The 26,668-nt window shown below is 50.9% G+C and overlaps 1 protein-coding gene across 1 annotated transcript; it reads left to right on the forward strand.

The window, feature by feature from the left end:
- Positions 1-1,988: 1,988 nt before the first annotated feature.
- URB2 (URB2 ribosome biogenesis homolog) lies at positions 1,989-26,199 on the forward strand (the record flags this gene model as incomplete). The annotated part of the gene is made up of 9 exons (XM_082673414.1): positions 1,989-2,114; positions 3,464-3,640; positions 5,361-8,667; positions 12,646-12,806; positions 14,396-14,506; positions 16,298-16,540; positions 19,359-19,446; positions 21,147-21,286; positions 25,311-26,199. 9 exons carry the CDS (start codon positions 1,989-1,991, stop codon positions 25,506-25,508), a joined length of 4,551 nt encoding a protein of 1,516 aa, XP_082529540.1. The 3' UTR covers positions 25,509-26,199.
- Between the last annotated feature and the right edge of the window lie 469 nt (positions 26,200-26,668).

Below are 26,668 nucleotides of genomic sequence, written 5' to 3' on the forward strand. Positions count from 1 at the left end.
TGGCCGCCGGGAGAGCTCCCCACCCGGTGACTGCTCTCCGCCCCGCCCGCCGCCCCTCACGGCGGGGTCTGCGTGAGTTCCTCACCTGGGGGCGGCCTGCAGGTGAGCCCCCTCCCAGCCGACCCTCCGCCCCGCCCGCGGTCCTTCCCAGGTGACCAGGTCCCTCCAGGTGAGCTCCCTACCTGGGCATGGCCCTCCCACGCTGGCTTGCTCCTCCGGCGGCCCCTCGCCTCGCTCCTGGCTGCTCGCTTCCTTCTGTTCCGCAGGGTTTAGCGTGGCCGCGCGAGGACGGACGGGGCTTTGCGGTCCGCACCAGGCTTTCCACGCCCGCTCGCAGGGATCGCTGCGGGCACCGAGGGCCCAAGGTTGACAGATCCGGGAGGGTGTATGGGGCGTCTTTGTAGCCAGTTCTGCAGATACTTTTAAAGTACTTTGTAGCTGTCGCCATGGCTGTATAACATTGAATTTAGAAGTTAAATTGTAGCTGTTGAATGGATATTGGACGTTTCGACAAAGAGGAAGACTGACAGCATTTGACTGTTCTAGCCTCTGAAATAGTGAAGGGTACCGTGCTGAACCTGTCTTTCATCCGATGTTCGCTCATTCCCTGTAAAAATCCCTATTGAGAATTAGCTCTGAAGGTAGGTCTATAGGATTTCAGACCCCTTAGATTTTAAAAATCCAGCGATCCAGTTCTCAGGATAGCAAATTGTTTTGGTTTGACAGTATTTAAATTGGAATCACGGGGCTGCGATCTTTTCTCGGTATTTCATTGGCCCTATTTTGTTATTTACGATAATTTTATTTCAGTATTAAGTATCATGAAAAACTTTCTCCCTTGAGGAACTGACTTGTTTACTTTTATGTAATGAAAATGACTTAACCTGATATGTTCTCCCCTTTTTACTTTGGCTTTTAGGAAACTCTAAGCTACATTTACCTCAGTTTTATAGGATTATAGGTGGCTGGTATGTTTGTGTTCCTTCTTTATTCATAATTGTATCCTTCCAGCGTTAATCATGTAACTATATTCTGTAGAGTCTTAGAAGCAGTGTGTGTTGGTAAGTTTATGAAGTTACTGTTGCAGGTGAAAAAACATTCTATCTGTTGGGACTGGGTTTATACTATATTTCTTTTGTATAAGAACATACTATATATTCTTTTGTACTTGTACTATTTCCAAATACTGCTTATTTATCTTTTTTTTTCTTAAAGATGATGTTGGGGGGTAGGAGTTTATTAACTAATTAATTATTGCTGTGTTGGGTCTTCGTTTCTGTGCAAGGGCTTTCTCTAGTTGTGGCAAGCGGGGGCCACTCTTCATCGCGGTGCGCGGGCCTCTCACTATCGCGGCCTCTTTTGTTGCGGAGCACAGGCTCCAGATGCACAGGCTCAGTAGTTGTGGCTCACGGGCCTAGTTGCTCCGCAGCATGCGGGATCCTCCCAGACCAGGACTCGAACCCGTGTCCCCTGCATTAGCTGGCAGATTCTCAACGACTGCGCCACCAGGGAAGCCCTATTTATCTTTTTAAACTGTTCAGTGGGGTGGGTCCTAGTATATACTCTATAGTATGTATTAGAATATTTTTGCAGAAAAAACTCTTTCAGTCTAAAACCATGTGTGAACGAATCTTTTCACAAGTAATTTGAACACTTTGGGTTTTGTTCCATTGAATTCCTGCGCACTGACCTCTGAGGATGTGATGTTTGATCACAGCAGGAATACTTGTATGTGTGTGTGTAATCCATCGTCTGTTTGAATTTCCTCCAAGAAACTCATGGACTCAAGCATCTTATGTATAAACTTCTGCCCAACAGTGTTTAATTCATTAGAAAAATATTTTTAAAGGAGTATAAGTTATGTAGACAATAAGGTACATAGTGTTCATTTTCTGCTGCCTATTAAGTTTGACCTTAATATTCTGGTCCTTTATATTAAAAAAATATAAATTTTTTCCATTGCTTTAAATTGTAGGTAAAGCACAGCAATGGCCGCTGTTTATTCTGGCATTTCTCTAAAACTTAAAAGCAAGACAACTTCCTGGGAAGATAAACTAAAACTAGCGCACTTTGCCTGGATTTCCCATCAGTGTGTTCTTCCAAATAAAGAACAAGTAAGTTTAATGTGAAAGTTACATTTCTACAACCTAAACTAATGATCACTTATGTAAATTGCATATTGACATTTAGTTAAAATTTAAAAAGATTAAAGGTTGGGGAAGGGAAACATGGTTAGAAAGTTAAAAGTCCTATCAGTGAGATAAAGTAAGTAGTTAGGTATTACATTAACAAAGTTTTTCTGTTACAAAACCTCAGCATTTCGTTTATGTTTGGAAACATCTCTTATATTCTGAATTAAATATGTGCATCAGTGAGCAAATTAGGATTTAGGTTACAGAAGTTAAGTTCTGAGTTTGTTGGCAGCTTCATTTGTTTGTAAATCCTAAGTGATGCTCCATAAGCAATTCTTGTTGGTGCTTTGTTAAACGTCTTTGGAACTTGATGAATGGAAGGCTGGAAGTAGGGAAGCTTTAGCATTTGTAGTAAACTGAGGGGAAATAGATTAGAAACCGATAGATTAGAAACAGATTAGGAACCAAGAAAGACATAGCTCTTTGTTAACATTTCTCAAGCTTATCTGACTAAGAAAAGCAGTTAATACAATGGAGACATCGGGATGATGAGCTCATGCAGTTAGATACTCATTTGCTAGTATTAAGCAGCACAAAATGTGTCAGGTGGATTACAGCCATTGAAATGATGAGGTCCAGTATGTAGAGCACTAGCAGAGCTAGTCGTTTCTAAATCTGGCTGCACCTGAGAATCATTTTGTCTGTTTGACCTGGCAGCCGTGGCAGGCAATTTCATCAAGGTTTCCATTACCCTTCTCCAGAGAGAGTTTTTTCCTTTTAGCGTTTGTCACTATTCGTGTTGTTATTGACAGTTCTGGTGTCCTGAGCTGAAGCCTCACCACTTTTCCTTGTGTTTATGAATAAGGAAACATGTCACAATAATGGAAACTGTTTATGTCCAGCCCTCCTTTTAATACAGCACTTGTGAATCATTTCATAGAAGACTCTCTGTCTTCTGAACAGGGTAAATAGGTTTCGGGATGAAGCTGCAGTTAACTCGGGAAGCCAGGACACAAACCCTGGTCTTCTGACTCTGCATTTTTGCTTTTGTGTGTCATTCCTTTTGTGGCCATTCTGAGCAATTGTTGTTGTGCTTTTAACTTGTAAAACTTGGAAGCAATTAGTTAGAAGAAACCGGTTTCTCTTGAAACTTTTTATTGGCCCCAGATGAAGACACACGTAGTTTTTTTGATTGATTCTTTAATAATAAATATTTTAAGACACCAAAATGTAATATAATGTTACCAAAGATAAGTTTTAAAGGAGAGTTTTTCCCCCCTGGCAATTGTATTTGGTTATTCGTTTATTTTTAAAGTATATTCCAAATTCAGGTATTACTTGATTGGGCACGACAGTCGTTGGTTGCGTTTTATAAGAAAAAACTTGAACTGACGGAAGACATTGTCGAAAGGCTTTGGATCTATATGGATAACATTCTACATAGCAGAAAATTGCAGAATCTCCTCAAGAATGGAAAGACAATTAACCTTCAGATTTCCCTCCTCAAGGTAATTAACAGTTTCCTGTGTTATCCTATAAGTGTTACACGTATCTCTATTGATTTCCTGTTAATGCTGGAGGCTTATTTGTCTTACGGTTAATGATATGAAGATACAGACAATATCAAAGTAGGGGAGGAGAAAGAAATAATATTTTTAGAGTTATAATAACGACTGATATTTATTGAATGCATATTGTATGCGCTACACCGTGCTAAGCACTTTATATTATGAAAAGCTTAGAACTTTTTCGTAAAGTGGTTAATTACCTTTTTAGCTGGAAAAGGTAGCCAGCAAATGATGCTACTTTATGACTTTTTTTTTCACCTTTCTGCTGGACTGGAGGGAGGTCAAAGGCCAAAATCTGGATGAGAATTTCCTCAAAGGTTTTTGGCTCCGTGATTTTGAAGTCTCAGGTCGGGATTATAAACTTCACTGTCAGTATTGAGTATTTTGAAATACTGTGAGAATAGCCGGTGACAATAAAAAGCACAAATAAGGAGTACTGAGCGTGGGCCAGGTAACCTGCCGAAAGTCACACAGAAAGTAAGTGGCAGAGCTGGGATTTGAACCTCCATCTGTCTGATGGCAAAGCCTGCGCTCTACGCTGCAGCCTCACCCACACGAGCGTGTGCGCAGGAGAAAAGCAGTAGAGGCTGGGAACAGAAGAATTAAATGGTTGATGCCTGATGGTTCATAGGCTTTAGTGGTTCTTGAAATTATGCTCTAAATTGTGTCACTTTTTAAAATGATAGACCAGTGGTCACCAAAGTGGGTTATTCTGAATGGTTCTTTGGGAGTGTGGGAAGAAAATCTTACATCTCTATATGTTTTTTAAAAAGTCACTTTAATTTCTATGTATGCTTTATAATTATATAAGATACTAGTGCTATAGTGCATACATATAATTTATAACTTTATCGGGTATAAGTGTGGAAAAAGTTGTATAATCAGAAAAATTTGGAGATCACTCTAGTACGTGTGCTGGCATTTAAGTATGTGATATCTTTGTTTCGGCTTTTCCAGAGCCAGCAGTTACTCGGATGGAGATAAACACACCTGTGTCCTTGGGCTACTGCTAACTTAACACCTAGGATAAATTTGATTCTCAGATGCCGTAAGGCTGGGAGCAAGTCACTTAGCCTATAAGTGAACTTTGGAACCTGTCTGGCCCTCATAATTTCTGGTGCTTGTGAATTTCAGAATTTTGGAAGCAATAGACTGTGGGTTTGCTGTATGTTAAGTAGTAGCTGGCAGCGTTTACTTTCCTCTTTTAAGAATGCCTTTTGCTTTGGCTTTTTAAATACAAACAGTATGACTGATTATAAAAATGTGTTTTGGACCACAGGATCATAACCCAAGGCCACTGTCCATCTACCTGTAGCATCTAAGTTGAATTACAGGTTTAGGATCTAAGAAAAAGTGAAATCTTAGGAGTTTAAGCCTTATAAAACTCTGCTCTTTAAAAAGGGACAGCAAATTTACAAAGGCACTGAGCCCCTTCCCAGGTTTATACTGGTAGCAGATGGATGTGTGTAGGAGTTAAGACAGGTCCTCTGCCTTCCTTTGGTGCGCTAAGGAAATGCCAAGTTCACTTAGATGTGCGAATCTGGGCATTTCTCTCATTCAGATGAGGGCAAGGAGTGAGTTCACTGATTGTGTTGTATTTTTTGTGTGTACGTGTGGGTTTAGGGTCAGTGATGAGTTTTCTTTCTTTCTTAATGGTCAGATCATCAATGAGAGAATGGCCGAGTTTGCTCTCTTGGGATCTCAGAGGAGCATCTGTGTTGTGCTGAGCTGCTGCCAGGGTATCCTCTCGACACCCGCCCTTGCTGTCATCTACACAGCCAGGCAGGAGCTGACGGTCGACCTGCTGAGCCAGCTATGCTGGTTGGCCTGTAGGCAGCCGGGAGCCGTGGTGCCCCAGTTGTTCGAGGTTCTTCACCTGACCCTCGGCCTTTACCTCTCGATTCAGCGGCAGCAGGTCAACCCAAGACGCACCTTTGGGGAGGTGACCACACACTTGCTCCAGCCCTGCCTGGTCCTGAGACACTTACTCTTGGCAGGCACGTGGACCCAGGCTGGCCAGGGCCTGCTGCGGCCGGCGCTAGGCCGGGACATTAGGAGTCAGATCGAGGCCGTGCTTCGAGGTGGAGCTTTTCAGGCCGAGCTGCTCCCTTCCTACAAAGAGGAGCTCTTGGAGCAGCAGCAAGGTGACACGAAGATGGGGGCCATGAAGAATCTCCTAGCGCCCCTGGGCACCGTGACGGCCAGGCTGGTGGATGCCGGCTACTGTGAACCGTCCCTTCAGGCTGCTGTGGTGGCCAACTCCGTGGCCCTGCTGTACAAGCTCTTTGTAGATTCTTACCTCAAGGAGGGGAACCAGCTGCTCTGCTTCAAGGTGCTCCCTCCGCTGTTCGGTTGCTTAAGGATTTCCCACCTGCGGGAGGAGCAGCTGCAAGCCCTGTCTGCGTCTGACTGGACCGTGGAACTCCTGGCCTTGGAACAGCTGCTAAATTCAGTGGCCAGTAGTACTATCTACAACATTGCCACTGACCGGATTCGGCACGGGGAGACTCAGTTCCGCTTCTACCGCCGTCTGGCCGAGACGCTGCTAAACCACCCACAGGCCCCCGTGCCAGCCTGGTTCCGCTGCCTCAAGGCTTTGCTGTCTCTGAATCATTTGATTCTGGAGCCAGACCTGGACGACCTGTTGGCTTCAGCTTGGATCGACGCAGAAGTCGCAGAGTCGCGGACCCAGAAAGCCCAGGAGGCACTGATCGGTACACTCTTCCAGACGTTCGCCAAGCTCCGGCAGGTGCCCCGGCTGTTCGGGGAGGTGCTGGGCGTGATCTGTCGCCCCGCGGCCGAGGCGCTCAGGCTGCCCGTGCTGTCTGCGGGCCCCGCTGCTGTGCTCCGCGAGTGCCTCCCGGATCTGCCCCCGAGCCAGGTCCTGGACGCCTGGGCCCTCATCCTGGAGAGCTTCCAGTCTCTGGTCCTGCCTGATTTGCAGGGTGACATGGACATGGCCCTGAAGTCGCTGTCACTGAGCTCGCTGCTGCACTGCGTCATGGTCCACGCGCGGAGCCTGGATGGCGACTCGCCCCTGCCCGTGGTCAGGCGCACGCGGCGCACCATGGACGAGACGCTGCGGGGCCTCGTGAAGCCCCTGCTGGACCTCCTCTGCAAGCCCCAGCCCTCGGTGCCCGAGCCCTGGCAACAGAGGGTCGGTGACTCTGCGCTCCTGCTCGCCCACACCTGGGCCCAGGTGGACACGGTGCTGGGCTTGAGCTGCGACCCGTATCGCTCTGAGCCCGGGGCCCTCGCGGGCACCGCCCCGGAGCCCTCGAGCCTCCCCCCGCTGCTCCCGGGCGTGGAGGCCAGGCAGTGGAAGGAGATAGAGGAGTTTGCGGCTCAGTCCAACTCCCTCGGCAGGTACTGCTTGGAGCAGCTCCACCTGCAGAGGATGAAAAACACCTTGCTGCAAGCGAGCGTCCAGTCTGAAGAAGCCCTCCTTGCTCTGAGGCGCGATGCCGCCTACATCCTGGGCTCCGGGAGAGCGAGCCTGACCCGGGGGACGACGGCCTCCTGGGACGGCCAGGTGGGGACAGTGAGTGCGCTCACCTACCCCGTCGCCCACTGGCACTTGGTCATGTCCAATCTCACGATCTTAGCATCCTATCTTTGTCCAGACGACCTGCGGTACCTGGCCGACATCCTGCTGAGAACTTTGCCAACGAGCAAAGCCCAGGAAGGCCCGGCGGAGGAGGAGCCAGACATCACACTTGAAGAAATATCGAAGGCCGTCCTTCACAGCCCTCTCCTCCCCGAAATGCAGTCCCTCCACTCTGCGCTCTTACTGCGCGTGACTGCGAGCTGCGCTGGCATCCTGTGTGCTGGCGCCCAGGGGGGCCCTGCTCTTCTCCGCCAGCAGCTGCCCTGGCTTTTTGAAGGGGATTATGTGGTCGTGACTCACGGGGAAAGCAGATTTCCAAAGGTCGGGTCGGAAGGTGTAGAGCCAAGGGGAGAAATCGCCCAAAACTTACTCTCCTTGGCCAGGGGTGACTCCCCCGTCCAGCTGGAGGGAGAGCAGCTGGAGAGCATTCTTCGGCTTTTGGAGGTTCTTTCTGCTCTGCAGCTGGACAGCCTCCCGCCCCCCTGCCACGTGCATTGTGTTCTCCTGCTGCTGTCCCTGGCCGGCACCGTGCTGGGCAGTTCTTGCTCCCCCTCGCTGACCCTCAGGTTCTTGATGACGTGCTACCGGCTTCTCGGTTACCTGCAGAGAGGGAAGAGCGCCCAGTCGGTGCTCAGGGTCATGTACGTTAGCGATATCTTTGAGATCACGCTGACCTCCTTGTTCAAAGCCAGTAGGAGGTTTCTTGTGGACATGGACGACCCCTCTTGGCTGGAATTCCTCCAGGTGGTGGGGACGTTCTTAGAACAGCCACTGCAGGTGCTCCTCCAGAGGAAGCTCAGCCCGGAGCTCAATTTTGGGAAAATCCTTGCGTTCCTCTCGAGTTCCCAGCTGCGCCCTCAAGCAGCTCCAGGCACACGGTCGGAAGATCAGACACCTCTGGGCCAGCAGCTCCTTCTGGTGTCCTTAACCAAGCTGTGCCAGGCGCTGGGGCCTTTGGTCAAGGAGCAGGAGCAGCACGAGGCTCTGGAAGCACCGCGTGAGCTGTTGCAGGCGGCTGTGGTACAGGCGGGGGCCGTGCTCCAGCTCTGCACTGCCCGCGGGGCCCGGGGCCGCCGCCTCCCGCCGCCCGTCCTCTCGTCGGTCGCCTCGCTCTTGGAGGCCGATGTGGCCCTGTGCTCTGGGCACGGCGGGACGGACCACGTGCTGCTGCCCCATGCCGCCCTCTACCAGGCTGTCTACTCTCAGATCCTGTCGGACTTGCCGGATCTAGCAGGAGACACCCCATCTCTCCAGGCAGCTGTGCAGTTTTTGACTCTGTTCTTTTTAGCCCCAGAACTGCACCCCCAGAAGGAGTCTGTGTTTACCTCTGTGTTTCAATCTGTGAGAAAAGTCCTTGCAGGTGAGACGTTTTCTCTTGAGCTAGTTCTGTACCGTAGAGCTTTTGGTGAGAGGTCGCTAAGCGGCAGCCAGGTGAGTTGCTCCCCCTCTCCTTTTTGAAGCAGGTCTGCATTTCTGAAGGTACCACACGATGACCTGGGAGAAACTCTCCCTCCCCGGAGTTCGTTTCTGGTGTCTGCCTTCTCTGCACCTGTAAGCAGTTACCTTCACAGTTGTTTTACCTGCTTTTTAGACAGACAGCAGCCTTCTAGGTATATTGTTTTGCACTTCAGTTTTTCACTTATTTTGGAGATTGTTCTAGTTTATAGTTTTGAACCACTCTTCTCTGTTTTAGCCTCTCTGTCCTGGCCCCAGAGGTCAACATAGACCGTTTCATCTTTATTCGTAGGCCCTTCAGTATCAGATCTTCAGCGCCGTCAGTGGACTTCAGAAAGATAAAATCTGCCAACTTTTCAAAACTCCAAGTGACTTAATTTATAGGGAACCTCATAAAATTCCTTGAGGGTAGGACATCGTCCCGCAGGTCTCAGAGTGGTACCGGGCGTCGTGGGGCTGTGGGTGCTGATTGGACAGAGGCTCAGCCTGTGATGTCATCGCAGTGTTGTAGTCGGATGTCACCCTTGCAGGCCAGCTAATCAGGACTGAAAACCCAGCCGGTGTCTTCATTCTCTCCAGCAGGACAGTCACTACCTGCTGTCCCCGAGGTCAGAGGTTAGCAGGCTAGGGTCCGTCCCTAACTTGAGCTCATCAAGGTGGCACTGTTCCCAGTTGGCGTGGGTCCATTTTCTTCTTGTTTGGCTGGTACTGAGGTGGAGGCTAGCTAGGGTAGGCCTCTGAGGTGGGGCTGGGGAGTCTGCCAGCCTAGCCCAGCCATCACAGCACACACAGGTGTTCTCTGGGCCCCGTAGGAAGCAAGGCCGCCTGGGCCAAGGCCAGGGCTGGGGTGCTGTAACCTGAAGGACACTCTGCTGCCCCCCTTTCTGATCTGCCCTGGTTGTGGATTGACTGAAAGGCTTCGGTCTCACGTGTTCTGTCTCACCCTGTCAGCTGCTGTCGTAGGGAACGGTGTCACCTTAGTAACGGGGGCTGAAATTCAGTCCTCTGTTAACACTGGTTAGAGCATTCTAAACGAACGTCCTAAGATATGGCCCCCGGTGGTCCGAAGCTCTGACCCTCCTGCCCCTTCGTTAGACAGAATGCAGTGTTCCCCTTTATCCCTGCAACCCCCTGCAGAACGCAGTGTCTGCCTTTATCCCTGAAATGGAGGTGGCCCCTAAGTCCTAACTGTGTGTCCTTGGACTGCTGGTACCTTTGACTTCGGGGGCAGAGCCGCGGTCGGGAGTGAGGCCAGCCACCCCACTGCTTCCCCAGATCGCAGGCCTGAGCACTGCCCCAGGGCCCAGGCCTCAGGCACCTGAGCTGCTAGACTGGGCCTAGAGAAGGGACCAGGGTGATGGGAGGTCTGGAGCAAAGGCCAAGGGGGGAGTGGCCCAAGGCTTTGGGCTGGGAGAGGGAGGGTTAAGGTGACCACCTGGGTCCTCGGGGGTGATTCAGGTAGGTTTCAGCTCAGAAAAATGAGCATTTTTAAGAAATGCTCTCTGACAGGAGAATCAGCTGCCTCCGTTCAGTTATAAGAACCCACCCGTTTTAAAAACGCTTCATATACATGTGGAACTGTGTCCTCCTCTGGAGATGAACGGGCTGTTGATTTTGCCTTGTCTAATTCAGTAAACAGACGTTCACACAAGTTACCTGAGTCACAGGGTGAGGAAAGGCTCTGAAATGACCAGAGCGGTGGATTGTGCAGGCAGGCGAGGCCTCCGCCATGGGAGGTGGGTGAAGGGAGGGCGGGGAAGGTGGCAGTGCTGACACTCAGCCTCCCAGGGATGGGAGTCTGCGGTGCCCTTTCTTTGATTTGCCAACTGCAAGAGTTGGTGCTGTTCTACCCATTTCACGGATGAGCAAATTGAGGCCCAGAGAGGTCCTGCATCCAGGATCTTAAGTTTGTGGAACACTTGGACCTAGATGTTCTCTCTTGAAGCCTTGGTCCCGCCCGCCCCCTGTAAGCAAAGACTGGGGCGTAGGAGTGTCTTCTGCAGTGTGGGATAGTCTGCTGGCTGGAACGGGGCTGGAAAGTTACTCTGGAGTCAGATTGTAAAGGGCCTTGAACTCCCTAACCGTGGGCTCTCTGATGAAACCTGGGGACACTGGGTTTACTTCAGAAGGCTGTCCTGCATTAAGTGGGAACAACTGGGTGACTGCAGCGGGCAGTCCCCACAAGCTTGGGGTTCTTTCCATCTCTTCAACATCCCCGTCTGTGTTAAAGCACCACCCCACCCCTGTGCCCCTATTGATTTTATAAAAGAATATAAGCAAAGTAGAAAAAGAGTATAAAGAAAGTGCCGGTCACCTGTCTCTCATGGTCCAGAGACAAGCCCAGCTGAACATCATCTTCCTCCTCATTCTCTCGGGCTTTTCTCCGGGCTGGGTGCAGGGCACAGGTGCCGTGGGCAGGGCACAGGTGCCGGGTGCAGGGCACAGGTGCCGTGGGCAGGGCACAGGTACCGTGGGCAGGGCACAGGTGGCACAGGTACCGCGGGCAGGGCACAGGTACTGTGGGCAGGGCACAGGTGCCGGGTGCAGGGCACAGGTGCCATGGGCAGGGCACAGGTGCGTGGGCAGGGCACAGGTGCCGCGGGCAGGGCACAGGTGCATGGGCAGGGCACAGGTGCCGGGTGCAGGGCACAGGTGCCGTGGGCAGGGCACAGGTACCGTGGGCAGGGCACAGGTGGCACAGGTACCGCGGGCAGGGCACAGGTACTGTGGGCAGGGCACAGGTGCCGGATGCAGGGCACAGGTGCCATGGGCAGGGCACAGGTGCGTGGGCAGGGCACAGGTGCCGCGGGCAGGGCACAGGTGCATGGGCAGGGCACAGGTGCCGGGTGCAGGGCACAGGTGCCATGGGCAGGGCACAGGTACCGTGGGCAGGGCACAGGTGGCACAGGTACCGCGGGCAGGGCACAGGTACTGTGGGCAGGGCACACGTGCCGCGGGCAGGGCACAGGTACCACGGGCAGGGCACAGGTGCCGGGTGCAGGGCACAGGTGCCGCGGGCAGGGCACAGGTGCCATGGGCAGGGCACAGGTACCGTGGCAGGGCACAGGTACCGTGGCAGGGCACAGGTGCCATGGGCAGGGCACAGGTGCCGGGTGCAGGGCACAGGTGCCGGGTGCAGGGCACAGGTGCCGTGGGCAGGGCACAGGTGACGGGTGCAGGGCACAGGTGCCGGATGCAGTGCACAGGTGCCATGGGCAGGGTAGAGGTGCTGCAGGCAGGGTACAGGTGCTGCGGGCAGGGTACAGGTGCTGCAGGCAGGGCACAGGTGCTGCAGGCAGGGTACAGGTACTGCAGGCAGGGCACAGGTGCCATGGGCAGGGCACAGGTGCCGGGTGCAGGGCACAGGTGCCGTGGGCAGGGCACAGGTGCCGGGTGCAGGGCACAGGTGCCGGGTGCAATGCACAGGTGCCGTGGGCAGGGCACAGGTGACGGGTGCAGGGCACAGGTGCCATGAGCAGGGTACAGGTGCTGCAGGCAGGGTACAGGTGCCGTGGGCAGGGCACAGGTGCCATGAGCAGGGCACAGGTGCCATGAGCAGGGTACAGGTGCTGCAGGCAGGGTACAGGTGCTGCGGGCAGGGCACAGGTGCTGCAGGCAGGGTACAGGTACTGCGGGCAGGGCACAGGTACTGCAGGCAGGGCACAGGTACTGCAGGCAGGGTACAGGTACTGCAGGCAGGGCACAGATGCCATGGGCAGGGCACAGGTGCTGGGTGTGAGGGGGTGGTGTCATGCTGTGCATGTGCCCTGCAGTTTTGACCTGCACCGTGACCGTTCCTGCGTCCCTGAGATGCTGACCTTTAGCAGCTGTGCACCATTTCACCTGCCCCTTGTCTATCACAGCAGTTTTGTTTTCCTCGCAGATCCTGCGATTCCGGTTCAGGTAGTTGAGGAGATAGAGCCTCATTTGGGAGCCTTGTTCACCCAAATGTTAGAGGTTGGGACGACAGAGGACTTTCGGATGGCCCTGCAGAGTATCCTCCAGGGACTGGACGTCAGTAACACGTGGAGAGCAGATCTGCAGGTGGGTTGCTCCTTTCTCTCTTGCGCGGCAGCACGTAAGTGATATGGGCTTCAACGGGAAAAGTTACTTGCAATGCGGTGTCAGCGCTGAAACTAAACAAATGTGCAAAGTCAATCCGTACTTGTATACTGACCCGTAAAAAGTTCCATTCACATCCATTGTGTGAGACCTCTCACATCGTACTTCTGCTTTTACTTGGTTTGGTCACATAGCCTGGGTCCCATTTGAGGCTCTTTCAGGGTGACGAGCTGCCCTTTGGTCCTTAGCCCCCTAGTCTGTCTGGTAGTTGCTAACGAAGCCCCTCACTCCCACTAGGCCTGTGTGTCTGGGAGGCTCTGCGCGGAGCTGATATGCTCGAGTTTGGTCCTCTGAACGGCCCTGAGTGCCGGACCGGCCAGAGGCTGTCCCTGCTCGCACAGGCAGAGGAAGGCTGGGAGCTCACTGTCTGGGCCCAGGGTGGCGGCCCAGGCCTTTTGGTTCTGAGCTTTCTCTGCCGTATGAGTGGCTTCTTGACTGCTGGTAATAATTGGCACCCAGGAGCTGGGTTTTGCTTTGGGTGGGAGGAGAGCTGGAGAGAGCAGATTGGGGGCAGCAGGGAGGACTTACATCTCCTCTGTGTGAACACGAGGCCCATCTCTGCTGCCACCCTTCTCCCTCTGAAAGTTTTCACCGTGCGTGTGCAGCACGATGGGCTCAGCTTTGAGAAGGCCTCTGGGCTTCCCTTCAGCAAGCCAGGGGAGACAAACCATAAACTTCTACGTAAGCCCGTCAGATGGTCAGAGGAGAGTCGTGGAGGAGGTGAGGCTGAGCTGAGGTCAGAGGTGGAGAGGCTTTGGGTGGGTCTGGGGGGCGTTGCTATGGAGACAGGGAGGGGATAGTACGTGCACAGCGCAATGAGCACAGGTGAGTGCCAGGAGATGGGGGATGGGGGCGCCAGGCAGCAGACCCTCAGCGGGGAGACACACGGAGCTCGGGCGGGTGGGGGTGGGTTGTGGTCAGAGGGAGCAAAGGGCAGAAGCCAGGATTTCGTGGTGTGGGCTCTGCAGCGTTAGGGGCAGGAGGAAGGGGCCGATGGTTGAAGCGGATGCTGAGAGATGCCCAGCACGGGTCACTGAGTCCCTTCCCCTCCCTTCCCATGGTCGGAAACCGTCACCTGTCATCCCGGCACCTGGTCTACTTGTCGCACGTTGTCCGTGTTTCCTTTCACCCCTAGGCACGTGCCGTTCTCGCGGGTGAGTTACAGCGGCCTCCTCTTCCGACGCCACCTTGACGAGACGGGCCTCTGATAAGATCGCCGTGGCCTCCTGTGTTTCACTGTCCTGGCACGTTTACGTGTTCGGTTTAGTGAGACGCTACAGAGAAGGCCCTTCCTTTGCCGCAGTCTGCTCACCTTGTTCATTTCTTCCCGCAGGTGACGTGAAGGGCACCACGCTCAGCACTTGACCCAAGCTGGGTCTCGTCCCTGCCCCAGCACAGGGTTCTAACGGGCTCTGCTTTGTCACAGCACCAGTGACCAGCCTGCTTCCCGAGCTGGGCTTCCCAAGAGAGCTGGTTCCTCCTACTGCTGAGTGTTTTCCCTTGTCCCCTAGGCTGTTTTGTCGGCGGTGACGTTGGTCAAGTTGCTCTTGAACTGCCCGTTTGGTGGCGAGAAGGCCAGTTTGTTCTGGCGTGCGTGCCCACAGATGGTCATGGCTCTAATGGTGAGTACCTCTGGGTCGTGCGTCCCCCTGCCCCTGCCTTTCACGTGCAGACGGGGCGGCGCTTCTGCTTCTGTCACGCTCTGGTTTTATTATGCAGAGTGTGTTTCCGGGGCCGTGTCCTGAAGATGGCTGTAACCACATTGCTTTTCTGTCTGGGTGTCCAGGCAGCACCTCTGTCTGGTTGCACACGTAGTGTCATCAGTAGATGTGATGTGAAGGCCCTTGGGCGTCAGAAAGCATTCGTGGTCCGTAATGGAAGGAACATGGTGCCCACAGGAGGCTTCCATTTAAATTAGGTGACAGGAGAAGGAGTCCCGGGCCTCTCTGTGTCCACACGAAATTCTGTGGGCAGTTTAGTGCATTCATTCGCGTGTAGGAATATGTGTGTTTAATGACGATTCAGTGAGGAAAAAAATGGGTCTAGACTAGGATAGTAAAGTTCCAGATAGACGATTGTTAATCCCATGCAGACGTTAAATTTTGGTACATGTGAACATATACAGTAGTCACATGACTTTTTGTTTCATTAGAACAAAAGCCTGGTTCCGGTGGGCGCTGTCTGTGTTCCTGCTCTCAAAAGAGTCTGGTGTCAAAAAAAAAAGAAAGTGGAGGGGGGGCTTCCCTGGTGGCACAGTGGTTGAGGGTCTGCCTGCCGATGCAGGGGACACAGGTTCGTGCCCCGGTCCGGGAAGATCCCACGTGCCGCGGAGCGGCTGGGCCCGTGAGCCATGGCCGCTGAGCCTGCGCGTCCGGAGCCTGTGTTCCACAACGGGAGAGGCCACAACAGTGAGAGGCCCACGTACCGCAAAAAAAAAAAAAAAAAAAAAAAGTCTGGTGTCAGTATTCCCAGCCTTGGGTTCGGAAGAGCAGTGCCTATTTGACCATCATTATCAACCCTGATTGTAGCTTGTGCTGCGTGAGAACATTGCCTTGGGTTAGCATATTCTCAGGGCAAAAGGGTCTAGAGAATAGACATTGCTTTCTTCTCGGATCTTTTGTTTCGTTGCTTTGTTGTTTCCCTGGGAATCTGCATTAGTGGACGAAGCCCATTTGTACTTAGGTGTATGTAGGGGGAACATCAGGAAGAAGGGGGGGAGGGGGGAATAGGGCCCAGTGCAGTGCCTGGTCAGTGTTGGCCGAGCGCATAGTAGGGCCACGTGGCTATAAACACCAGGCTAGGCGTTTAGGTCACTCTAAAGGGGATAGCACAGCGTCAGCACAGCCAGGGCGCCCAGGAAAGATGATCGCTGAGAGGCCCCAGACGGCCTCAGCTGGGGTGCTGTTTACAGCTGGCCATGTGAGGAGGGCTGTCACAGGTGGGCTCGCCCAGGGTACCCAGGTAAGACTTCGGGCCACCCCTCAACTTCAGTCTCTTCTCTGCGTTCTTTAGAACAATAATTGACTGTCTTGAGCTAGAGCTGTCCTTTATGAAATGTGACAGATGGAGTTGAATTATAGACATTTTAGGACCAAGGATCCTTTTGGGAGAACATTGTTGTGTGTGTGGTGTGAAGTTGTTTATTCTGAGAAAGTAGAGGAACCAGCTCTTCTATGGGAAGTTACTTCTCTCCGTGGTAGGCGCATCCGTCAGAGGGTGTGGGCCGAGACGGCCACGCCCCTCGCAGGTGCCGCCCAGGGGCTTGGACGCTGGTCTCCTTGTCTCTCTGAACTGCCCAGTGACCACTCGGGTCACTTTGGGGTCTGGACGTTCTTCCCTCGGTCATTTTGGGTTTGGGGCTGTTTCTCCGGAGAATCGCCTTCATCTTCTGTCCCTCGTTCTTCACCCTGTAGCTGCAGACCCGAGAGGCTTGTCGGGAACAGCCCGTGGCGCCGGCACTGGTCGGGCCCGTCTTGGACGTCCTGGCTGCGCTGCTGAGGCAGGGGGAGGGGGCCATCGGCAACCCGCACCACGTTGGCCTGGCCTTCGGCGTCCTGCTGGCCGTGCCCCTGGACGCCCTGAGGCCCCCCGAGTATGGGCGCATCTTCCCGCGGGTCCACAACGTGCTCTTCTCGATCCTGCAGTGTCACCCGAAGGTGAGGAGGACAGGGCGCCCGCTGGGCAGGGAAACGCATCCTTGAGAAGAGCGGCGGCGTGGGAAGAACAGTGGTTTGCGGAACAAACTTCCAGCTTCGAGTAATTTCTAGGGCCCAGGTGGCTTCTCAAGCAGAGAAGTATGTGACCTTCACATCAGGCTGTGTTGGATCTGACACTTCGAACATACCTGTGTCCTGGGTGTTTCTGGAAGCCCATTAGAAATTATTCTGTTTTTGCAGATCATATATTTAAATGTCACTCACTGGCGTAGATCTCCTCTCGGGTTCATAATTCAATTGCATGTAGGGAGTGAGCCATCCTGAGTTCCGGTTTTACAGTGTGCTGCTTTTTTTTTTTGCGGTACGCGGGCCTCTCACTGTTGTGGCCTCTCCCGTTGCAGAGCACAGGCTCCGGACGCACAGGCTCAGCGGCCATGGCTCACGGGCCCAGCCATTCCGCGGCATGTGGGATCTTCCCGGACCAGGGCACGAACCCGTGTCCCCTGCATCGGCAGGTGGACTCTCAACCACTGCGCCACCAGGGAAGCCCCAGTGTGCTGCTTTTTAAATAAAATGAGACTAGGAGCAAACGCCCCGTAGAAGAGATTCCAGTTTAGCCACCATTTATTGAACGTTTGCTGTGTGTCTCCTTTCACGCCTACAGCAAGTCTGTGTAGCTGGTGGCAATCCCATTTCATTGGTAGAGAAACCGACGCTCAGAGCTGCGGAACGATTTGACCAGTGTCACCCAGCTGAGTCTGAATTTTAGCTGCAAGACTGGATTTCCTTGGCTGGTGTTCATTTGTGCCTCTGCTCTACGTGGGAAGCGTGGGAACTTATAAATAGGACAGATACACATATACGTAGGCGCGTTCAAATATTTTTTAAGTGTTTTGATGTTCTAAGGTTGGAGACCTGCCAGCAGTGCAGTTTTTAAAAAATTTATTCTCTGGAAAACTAAGCATTCCATCCAGTGTCCTCCCCACTTAAGAATCGCCTTCGGCCCTGCCTATCTTGTGAGGCTCTTTGTTAGAGCTCTGCTGACTCTTAGATTTTTGTGTGACCGTAGAATGTAAATGCAACACCAATCAATTACAAACCGACACTGCAGATCTTGCAAAAGATTCAGGATTTCATGCAGTTGAGGAAAGTGACGTCGGAAAACTGTGTGCATCTCCTGCAAAACCAGTGAGGAATGATCATTGAGCAGAATTAGACCATTTAATGAAAGGAGAGAATTGACAAGGATAATGACACGGTATTGCAGTAAAGAAGGATGTGACTTACGACGGCAGCTCACACTCACTGCCCGCGGGGCAGACTCAGGGGAGCGGGGCCCATGCGTTGGGCCGTGTGGGTGGTGGATGGGGGTTGATACGGGCCCCCGGCTGGAATCGGCTTGGGTAAATGTGCAGGGAGCAGCACAGAGTGAGCCCAGCCAGGGTCCCCGGCAGGGCGATCCGCAGCTGGTGCCATTCTGAGCTCTTGACGTGTTTTAACTTATTTAACCCTCACGACAGCCTGTTATTATCCTCACTTTGCAAATGAGAAAACAGGCACAGAAAAGGTTCAGTGTTCTGTCCGGGATTGCATATTAAGCCAGGGTGTGAACTCAGATGGGCTGGCCCTGGATTTGTGTGCATTTAATCCCTGTGATAGCAGAGGAGGAAGACGGGGCCTCTGGAAATGTGATGACGCCCTGCAATTCTTTGGCAGAAATGACCTCTTTCTGAACATGTTGCTGAAGCTGATAACTTGACATAAAGAATGTGGTGTTATGCTCTCCAGACTTTGCTTGGATAAACTGTACCCAAGAAAAGAGTCCCAACACTTGATTCACTCCTCGTTCACCCTGAGGCTTAGAGCAGTGCCGCCCAGTAGAACTTCTCCTGGGCCAGGCGTGTTCCGTATCTGCACCACCCAGCACAGGAACCGTTGGCCACACGTGTCTTGACTATGTAAAATGTGGAATTGTATGACTAGGAACTGAATTTTAACATTAATTAATTAACATTTCAGTGGCCACATGTGGCTCATGGCTGCCTTATTGGACAGTGCATTGCTTTGATCATGATCTCAGGACGGTTGAGTGTAAAAGAAGCCTGTTTGGGCTTCCCTGTTGGCGCAGTGGTTGAGAGTCCGCCTGCCGATGCAGGGGACACGGGTTCGTGCCCCGGTCCGGGAGGGTCCCACGTGCCGCGGAGCGGCTGGGCCCGTGAGCCATGGCCGCTGAGCCTGCGCGTCCGGAGCCTGTGTTCCGCAACGGGAGAGGCCACAACAGTGAGAGGCCCACGTACCGCAAAAAAAAAAAAAAAAAAAGAAGAAGAAGCCTGTTTTATAACTTTCATATCATTTTTCAAGATAAAGTCCCAGCCAGACCTTTTCATTGCTAAAAAATGAGAAGTTTTGTTTCTCATTTTAAATGGATTTGCTTTATGTAATCTTTTTCTCAAGTGGCAATTATACTTGAATACACTGGCTACTGTACGTTTTGTTATTTATTTCTACCCATTTCCAGAAGGCACCACTAACAGAGTAAAAGACAGATTCAGCAAAGTCTAAACTAGGATTGCTGCATTAGATTCCTAAAGTTATGCAGCATGGAAGCCCCACCCCGAACCATGAAAACGGATGTAAAAGAGTTAAGTAAGTAGGGTGAGCATTTCCCTAGAAAATCCTGGCAAAAAGGAGTTGCCACACTGTTTTGAGTGTCCTGATAGGTAAGGTTAAGAAGGAAATAAATATGAACTCCTTTAAAGCAGATCTTGAAATAAACAGTTGCCTACATATTTTCATAGTCTTTTGTCTATCATTGCAGGTAATGCAGAAAGCCATCCCTTCTTTCTTGAACTGTTTTCATAGACTGGTGTGTTCAGTTATACGTGAAGGGCGGCAGAAAGACAAAGGTAATTCAGAGTAACAGTATCAGATACCGATTTCAAATGTGTTTATTTTACAGATGTCTCTGGCCACACATGTTACGGAAGATGAAACCACACAGTTGAGTTTACGTAAAAGAAATATTCAGATCATCAAATGAACACGTAAACAATTTAAAAAATTTCAGACTGTGACATTTTTTAACTGTATCCACAGCAGTGAATGCATTTAACATCCCCTAATTGAAATAGTTCTTTTCTGGAGAAAAAACGTATCTAGATTCAGGAAATGTTTACTCTCATTTACTGGGGATATAACAGCATCTACAAGTCCATCCTTGCCCTTACAGAGCTCATAGTTTAACGGGGAGATGAAGGAGGAACGGGCAGTGGTGGAGCCAGCTTATTGCTCATCTTATACGGGGGCAGAGTTCCTGCAGCTCACTGTTCCTGCTGCATCTCAGCAAGGTTGTTTTGTTTACCAATGAAGCAAGCTGCCATATGACAATCGCATAAATTATGTGTACAGCTTGTTTTCCAGCCTGGAGGTTTGTTGATTCTTGCTAAATTTCTAATTCGGGGGAGAGTCTCATTATTTAGAAATTTGCGTATTATACTGTGCATTCCAAAAGTCAAGTTCATTGACGCCTAACTTATGTGTAACAAACTGCATCTGTTTACAGTATATACTTTAATGAGTTTTTGTGTGTGTGTGTGTGGTACACGGGCTTCTCACTGCTGTGGCCTCTCCCGTTGCGGAGCACAGGCTCCGGACGCGCAGGCTCAGTGGCCATGGCTCACGGGCTCAGCCGCTCCGCGGCATGTGGGATCTTCCCGGACCGGGGCACGAACCCGTGTCCCCTGCATCAGCAGGCGGACTCTCAACCACTGCGCCACCAGGGAAGCCCCTTTAATGAGTTTTGATGGGTAAATTTGTGCGGGGAAGCACCACCAACGGTCAAAACATAGAGCATTTGCATCATGCCCGAAAGAGCCCTCTTGGGGTCCAGCCCCAGCCCCAGGGAGCCACTGATGTGTTTTTCGTCGCCATAGGCTTGTTTGCATTTTCTAGAATTTTATAAAAACGGTGTATTACTATGCTGAGTGAAAACCGGGGAGGTTGCTCTGCTGAGTTGGGGTCCCTCCCCAACTGCTGTGACAGCCTGTCTGGAGGGGGCTGGGGCGCATGTAACCTGGGTCGCGGGGACACTTCAGGCTGTTAGAATCCCTGGGAGAGGAGTGTGTAAAGGCCTGGGTGATCCTGGCACTTTCGGGTGGGAGGAACTAGGAGTCAGAAATAAACCTGGGAAGCCAGCAAGAGGTCTAGTAATGGTAGTTGAGTCTCATACCTGTCTATAAAGGGGAAATCCTAGATGATTTCTGAAACTTAACGAGGCAAAGACATAATCAGGCCGTCTTATCTTTAGAATCATATTTTCCTTTCTAAATACAAGATTTCACCCTAAAATCTTGGTTATTCTAGTCCGATCCTTAAAAAACCCATGGACTGTTGAGGATTGTAAGTGCCTTTCCTTTTGTAATATAGATCAATATTTGGACACATCCTGTCTCCCTAATTCTGTCTTCAAATTGAGCCAACAAAAGAGTCTGGGGGGAAAAAAAAAGGAAGGTTTGAATAATTGGGGCTATGTTGAAAGAGTAAAATTGGAAGAGTTAAAACGCACGGCTTTTGAGCTAATCGGTTTGGAAACTCTTTACTTCTGTAGGAAGCGCAGAGGACCTGCCAGTGGTGCTGGAGTGCGCCCGCCTCGTGGAAAGGATGTACAGCCACATGGCACTGCGGGCCGAGGAGTTCAGGGTGTTTTCCCCCTTTATGGTGGCCCAGTATGTGATGGAGGCGCAGAAGGTAAGCCCACAGTCCTCGGTTGCAGGGTCCCCCAGCTGTGCGGCCAGCGACCCGTGGGGCCTGGCGGTCCTGTGCAGTGGCGGCTGTCCCGCGTGTGCTGCAGCCCCTGCAGGGTCCCCGTGCGGGCTGCACGAAGACGCAGGGCGCTGGCGGTGCCCGGGTCGCGGGGGCTCTCAGCCACCGGTAGGTCTCTCCTTGCTCTGGCACAAACCCTGGGCCTGTTTTGCTCAGTCTCTGGGATCATGAGGGAGGTGAAATGTTACCCCGGTCCAAGAGCAGGAGGCAGAAAGAGGGATCCTGGGGTCCCTCAGCAGCAGGGGCTCACGGGGCCGCTCTCCAACACTCAGGCAGATGGCCTGGGGGAGATCCCGGTAGACTTGTTCAACTGGATTAAACGCTCTGGTCCCAATTAATCTGACTTTTGGCCTTAGTGTTCTGGATAATTCATTCATTCTTCAACAGTGACCTCACTCTGGAGTGTCAGTGTGCTATTTTCACAGTTCCACAAGACCCCGCGTGACCTGTGTAGTAAGTTCGTTACGAGACTTCGTGTCTTACTTGTTTAAATGGAACGTCACGCTCTTGAAGTAGTGTGTTCAGGTGTATTATCTGCCTCCTTGTGCAGGTATAGATACACAGTTACATCGTTTATCTTGCTCTCAATAGAATACCCGCCTTTGTAAATCTCGTAAGAATGGTGGCGAGCCACTGGTTAAATGTGTTCCATTAGAGGTGTTGGCGTTTCTCAAGGGAGGGTCGTCTGAATGGGCTTCCTTAGAAGGCCTGGTGTGGCCTCAGCTTCCGTCCTGACCCCGCTTCAGGTTGTTTCCACAGCCCCGGCCCCAATCCCTCAGCCAGTGGAGATGGCCGTCACGTGGGCGGACGGTTGGCCGGGTCGGGGGGCGGGGTGTGTAGGAACTGGGGCCGCATACAAAGGCCCCTGCAGGTCGTCGTTTGAATGAGATATGGGCTTGGGGTTTGGTTTCCTTGCAATTATTTAACATTTTTATAGAATCTTGTTGTTTCCCAAGCACTCAAGTCATTAATATGTGAGCTTTTGCTGGAATACAAGCTGGCATGATTTTCTTTTTTTAATAAATTTATTTTATTTATTTGTGGCTGGTTGGGTCTTTGTTGCTGTGCACAGGCTTTCTCGAGTTGTGGTGAATGGGGGCTACTCTTCGCTGCAGTGCGTGGGCTTCTCATTGTGGTGGCTTCTCTTGCTGTGGAGCACAGGCTCTAGGTACACGGGCTTCAGTAGTTGTGGCACACAGGCTCAGTAGTTGTGGCGCACGGGCTTAGTTGCTCCGCAGCATGTGGGATCGTCCCAGACCAGGGCTCGAACCCATGTCCCCTGCATTGGCAGGCAGATTCTTAACCACTGCGCCACCAGGGAAGTCGGAGCTGGCATGGTTTTTTGTTTCGCTGAAGAACAGAATGAGACACGGCAATATCACTTACCCAAGGGCCAAGAGCGGAGGCTGTGATTTGAACCCTGAAGTCACTGATTATTCTTCTGAGATTTACTTTATGAAAAGTCTCTGGTTTGCCAGCCTCGTTATTCGTGTCTAATTTATGCTTATCTGTTATTTTTTAATTTTAATCTTGAAGGCCAAAGGCATTGGGAATTAGCTGAGGCTGTTGCGTCCCAGAATCCACTGGCAGGACAGTCTACGTTTTAACTCTTATTTGTTTTTAAAATCAGGAATGAAGGAAGTATTCCATATGTACTAGAGGCTTCTACTGAGAGAGCCATAAATCTTTCTAGACCAGGAAAACATGTTGAAGTTTAAATACAGGCTAGATGGCAAGTTTTTCAGCAGCAGGCAGCGTAGGTAAAGGTCTTTCGGTGGTTTGGGCCGATGACAGTGAGACGGCCTCGGGCAGGAGGGGCAGCTGCTCCTACAGGCCTTGTTCCTTCCACGCAGAGATGTGTCACCCTGGAGACATGTCGGGGAAGTTACGGTCACTTTTATCTTCTCTTTTACCTGTAGATCAGATTTACAACTGTCCCTCTATATCAGATAGCTTAGAGTAAATAGTTTGCACTATTCCCCTGGCCTAAGGTCCTTTTAGGTTAACTTAGAGATGTTTCCATTCGTTGGCCAGTGACCGTAATGTTGTAGAAATTGACTTTTTCCCCCTGTTTTCCAAATAAGCTGTCTAACGTAAAGATGCAAAGGGGTTGTGTTGTCCTGATACTACCGGCCTTGCTGTCCCATTCCCCCCTCCCCATGCTCCGGGCTGTACTTCATAAGGAGACACACCAGCTAAAGGGCTGTGACATTTGGACTCAGAGGCCCAGTTCAGACCTCAGTGCTGCCACTGGGGAAATTACTGCGCCTCTTTTTGCCTTTGGAAACGGAATTATTTGTTTAGTGAGTGGTGATTCAGTGAATGAATGAACAAGCCCTCACCCAGCTAGTGAGGTTAAGGACTTCTGGTTTCAGTTTGTCCATTTTATTTTTTCTTTCCCTCCCTAATACCTTAGTATGGAATCACAGACAAGCCATTCCTCCTGTGGCCCTTGAATGTTCTTATCATCTATAAAACAGTAAAATTTAATTAAGATGATCATCTGTCAGATGTTTTTTGAGCTACTGTGTGAAAATAACCATATCTGTGAACAACAGTATCGTCTTAGGGGCAGAAACAAATCTCCTCTTTAGGACTCCTGATGACCTGATGAACTCCTAGGTCATCAGGACACTAAGGAAGAACTGGCCACACGCCAGGCCTGTCAGCCGGAACCCTGCTGCTGCTTTCTGGCTACAGCTGCCGCAGTGGGCAGACTCTGCCCTGCCCAGGTCCGGCTGCAGCCTGGGCGGCTCTGGCAGGGTGAGTAGTGCCTGCTGTCCTGGCCTCTGTGTCCACATACCAGCCTGAATCTCTGACCTGCAAAGTTTGTGCCAGTAGCCGATGTAGCCACGCCAGAGCTGGGCTGCCACTCCTCCTGCTGTGGCCCAGATTTTGGTTAACCCAGATTTTTAGGAAGGCTTGCATCTTTGGACACAGGGACCGATAAAACCATTCTGGGGCAGTTAGGGATTTAGGGCCCATTGTGTTATTGTTGGAAGAAGTAAAAATATCTATGAAGTGGTAATTATAAGTCACGTCTGACACTGAGCCACATGACGGGATCTATCAGGGATCCGGTTGGAGAGCGTCAGAGCCACTGCCTACCTGCCCTGCTCTGGGGGGAGGTGGCAACGTTGCCGCCCTCATCCCATAGTGAGTAGAGCTTCCAACGTGATTGGCCACGAGGAAGAATATGACACAGTGTTCAGGTGGCTCTTACCATAAGATTTTTTCTTTTCCCATAAATTTATTTATTTATTTATTTAGGCTGTGTAGGGTCTTTGTTGCTGCACAGGGGCTTTCTCTAGTTGAGGTGAGTGGGGGCTACTCTTGGTTGCGGTGTGCGGGCTTCTCATTGTGGTGGCTTCTCTTGTTATGGAGTACAGGCTCTAGGCATGCGGGCTTCAGTAGTTGTGGCATGTGGGCTCAGTAGTTGTGGCACGTGGGCTCAGTAGTTGTGGCTCGTGGGCTCTAGAGTACAGGCTCAGTAGTTGTGGCACATAGGCTTAGTTGCTCCACAGCATGTGGAATCTTCCTGGACCAGGGCTCGAACTTGTGTCCCCTGCATTGGCAGGCGAGTTCTAAACCATTGTGCTACTGGGGAAGTCCTACCATAAGATTTTTTAAATCTAAAGATTCAAGTTTTTAAATGCCTCTGGTAAGTGCAGAGGCATCATTCACTGAATAGCAAAGCTACCCTTGTGATTTCGTGATGTTTTACTCCATCTCAGGTTTTTGTTTGCTTGAGTTGGCCTCTGTTTCCCCAAAATATAAACTTAAAAGTTTATGAATAGTCAGTTGTTTCACTTACAAGCAAAATGACATTTTAAAAGGAATGTCTTTTCTCAAGTTGGTGGCAGAAGCTGGAATCCCTTGTCAGAGCCTCAAGGGTCTGGCACCTGCCTGTTTGCGCTCACAGAGAAGTGAGTGTGTCCCCCTCTCCCAGGTCACCTTGTATCCGGCGGTGAAAGACCTCCTGCAGGAGGGCATCTACCTCATCCTGGACCTGTGCATTGAGCCCGACATCCAGTTCCTGCGGGCCTCGCTGCAGCCGGGGGTCCGAGACGTCTTTAAGGAGCTGCATAGTGATTACATGAAGTACCACAAGGCAAAGCACGAGGGAGAGAGAAGATACACCGTCTAAGCTGTGCACGGACGTGCACATGCCATGGCCCCAGGTCCAAGAGAGCTGGAGGAGGCAGGACTTCAGATGCTTGAATTCGTGGCATTGAAACACGTGGAAAATCCTTCGGAGTTTATATAATATGTATTGCATTTTACAGTTATTTTTTCACACTATTTCTTAACACTTTTTTATGCAGTAAGTATTGCAATAGAATCCTGAAAATAGATCCTGAATTCAATAAAATTTGCCAGATCTCCCTTGTGGCCATTCCAAATGTGGTTCTTGTCTTGGTCCAGTGGTTTGGGGTCCCATCTCCCCACTAGGAACTACATAGAACTTGTTTTTTTCACTTCAGGTACATGGGTGTGTAATGAAGCCAAATTTAAATATCTTTGCCTTTTACGTTCTTCAAGAAACATGGGACGTTTTCTGAAACACCGCTCTTCTGCCCTCCCTCGGAGCGCATCTTCCGATGGAGCTGGGCAAGTCAGGACGTGGAGACTTGGTGTCGGCTGGGGATGGCGGCCCCTGCTGTGCGGGTGGCCGCTCGGCGGGAAGGTGCTGGGCCTGGCACTCTTCCTTCCTGCTTCCACTCTCGGCAGTTTATTTTGGAATTTTATTTTCCTCTTTTTTTAAATTTAATTTAACATTAAGAAATACTCTTGTTTTTTTTGTATTGCCTAAGCAATATGTTTCATTATAGCAACCTCAGAAAATAAAAGGGAAAAAATTTAAAAATACCCCCAGTCTCAGCTGCACAGACAGCCGCCGTCATCTGGGAGGGCCTTGTTTCTGTCCCTTTGCATATATATATGTAGTTGAGTATTTAAATAAATGTATATAGAGTTGCCAAATTGGATCATAAGTGCATTTTTTTGTTTGTTTTAGTTACCCAGCTTTTCTTCCTGTGTAATATTTCAATAACGTCTTGGGGACATACAGATACTAGACACACTGTAATGGCTGCATAGTTGTCTGCTGAGTAGACACAGCTGTTTTATTTAGTAAATCCTCGTGGTAGACATCAGATTCTTTACAACTTTCCTTTTACAGATGATGCTTGCAGCCAGCTCTTTCCTGCTATAATTATTTCTATAAGATAAATTCCCATAAGTTGTATTATTTGTCAAAAAATCCTGTCGGTTTTTAAGGATTTATGTAAATATTGCCAATTGCCC

The sequence above is a fragment of the Grampus griseus genome (assembly GCF_964374135.1).
Source record: "Grampus griseus genome assembly, chromosome: 16".
NCBI classification, from domain to species: domain Eukaryota; kingdom Metazoa; phylum Chordata; class Mammalia; order Artiodactyla; family Delphinidae; genus Grampus; species Grampus griseus.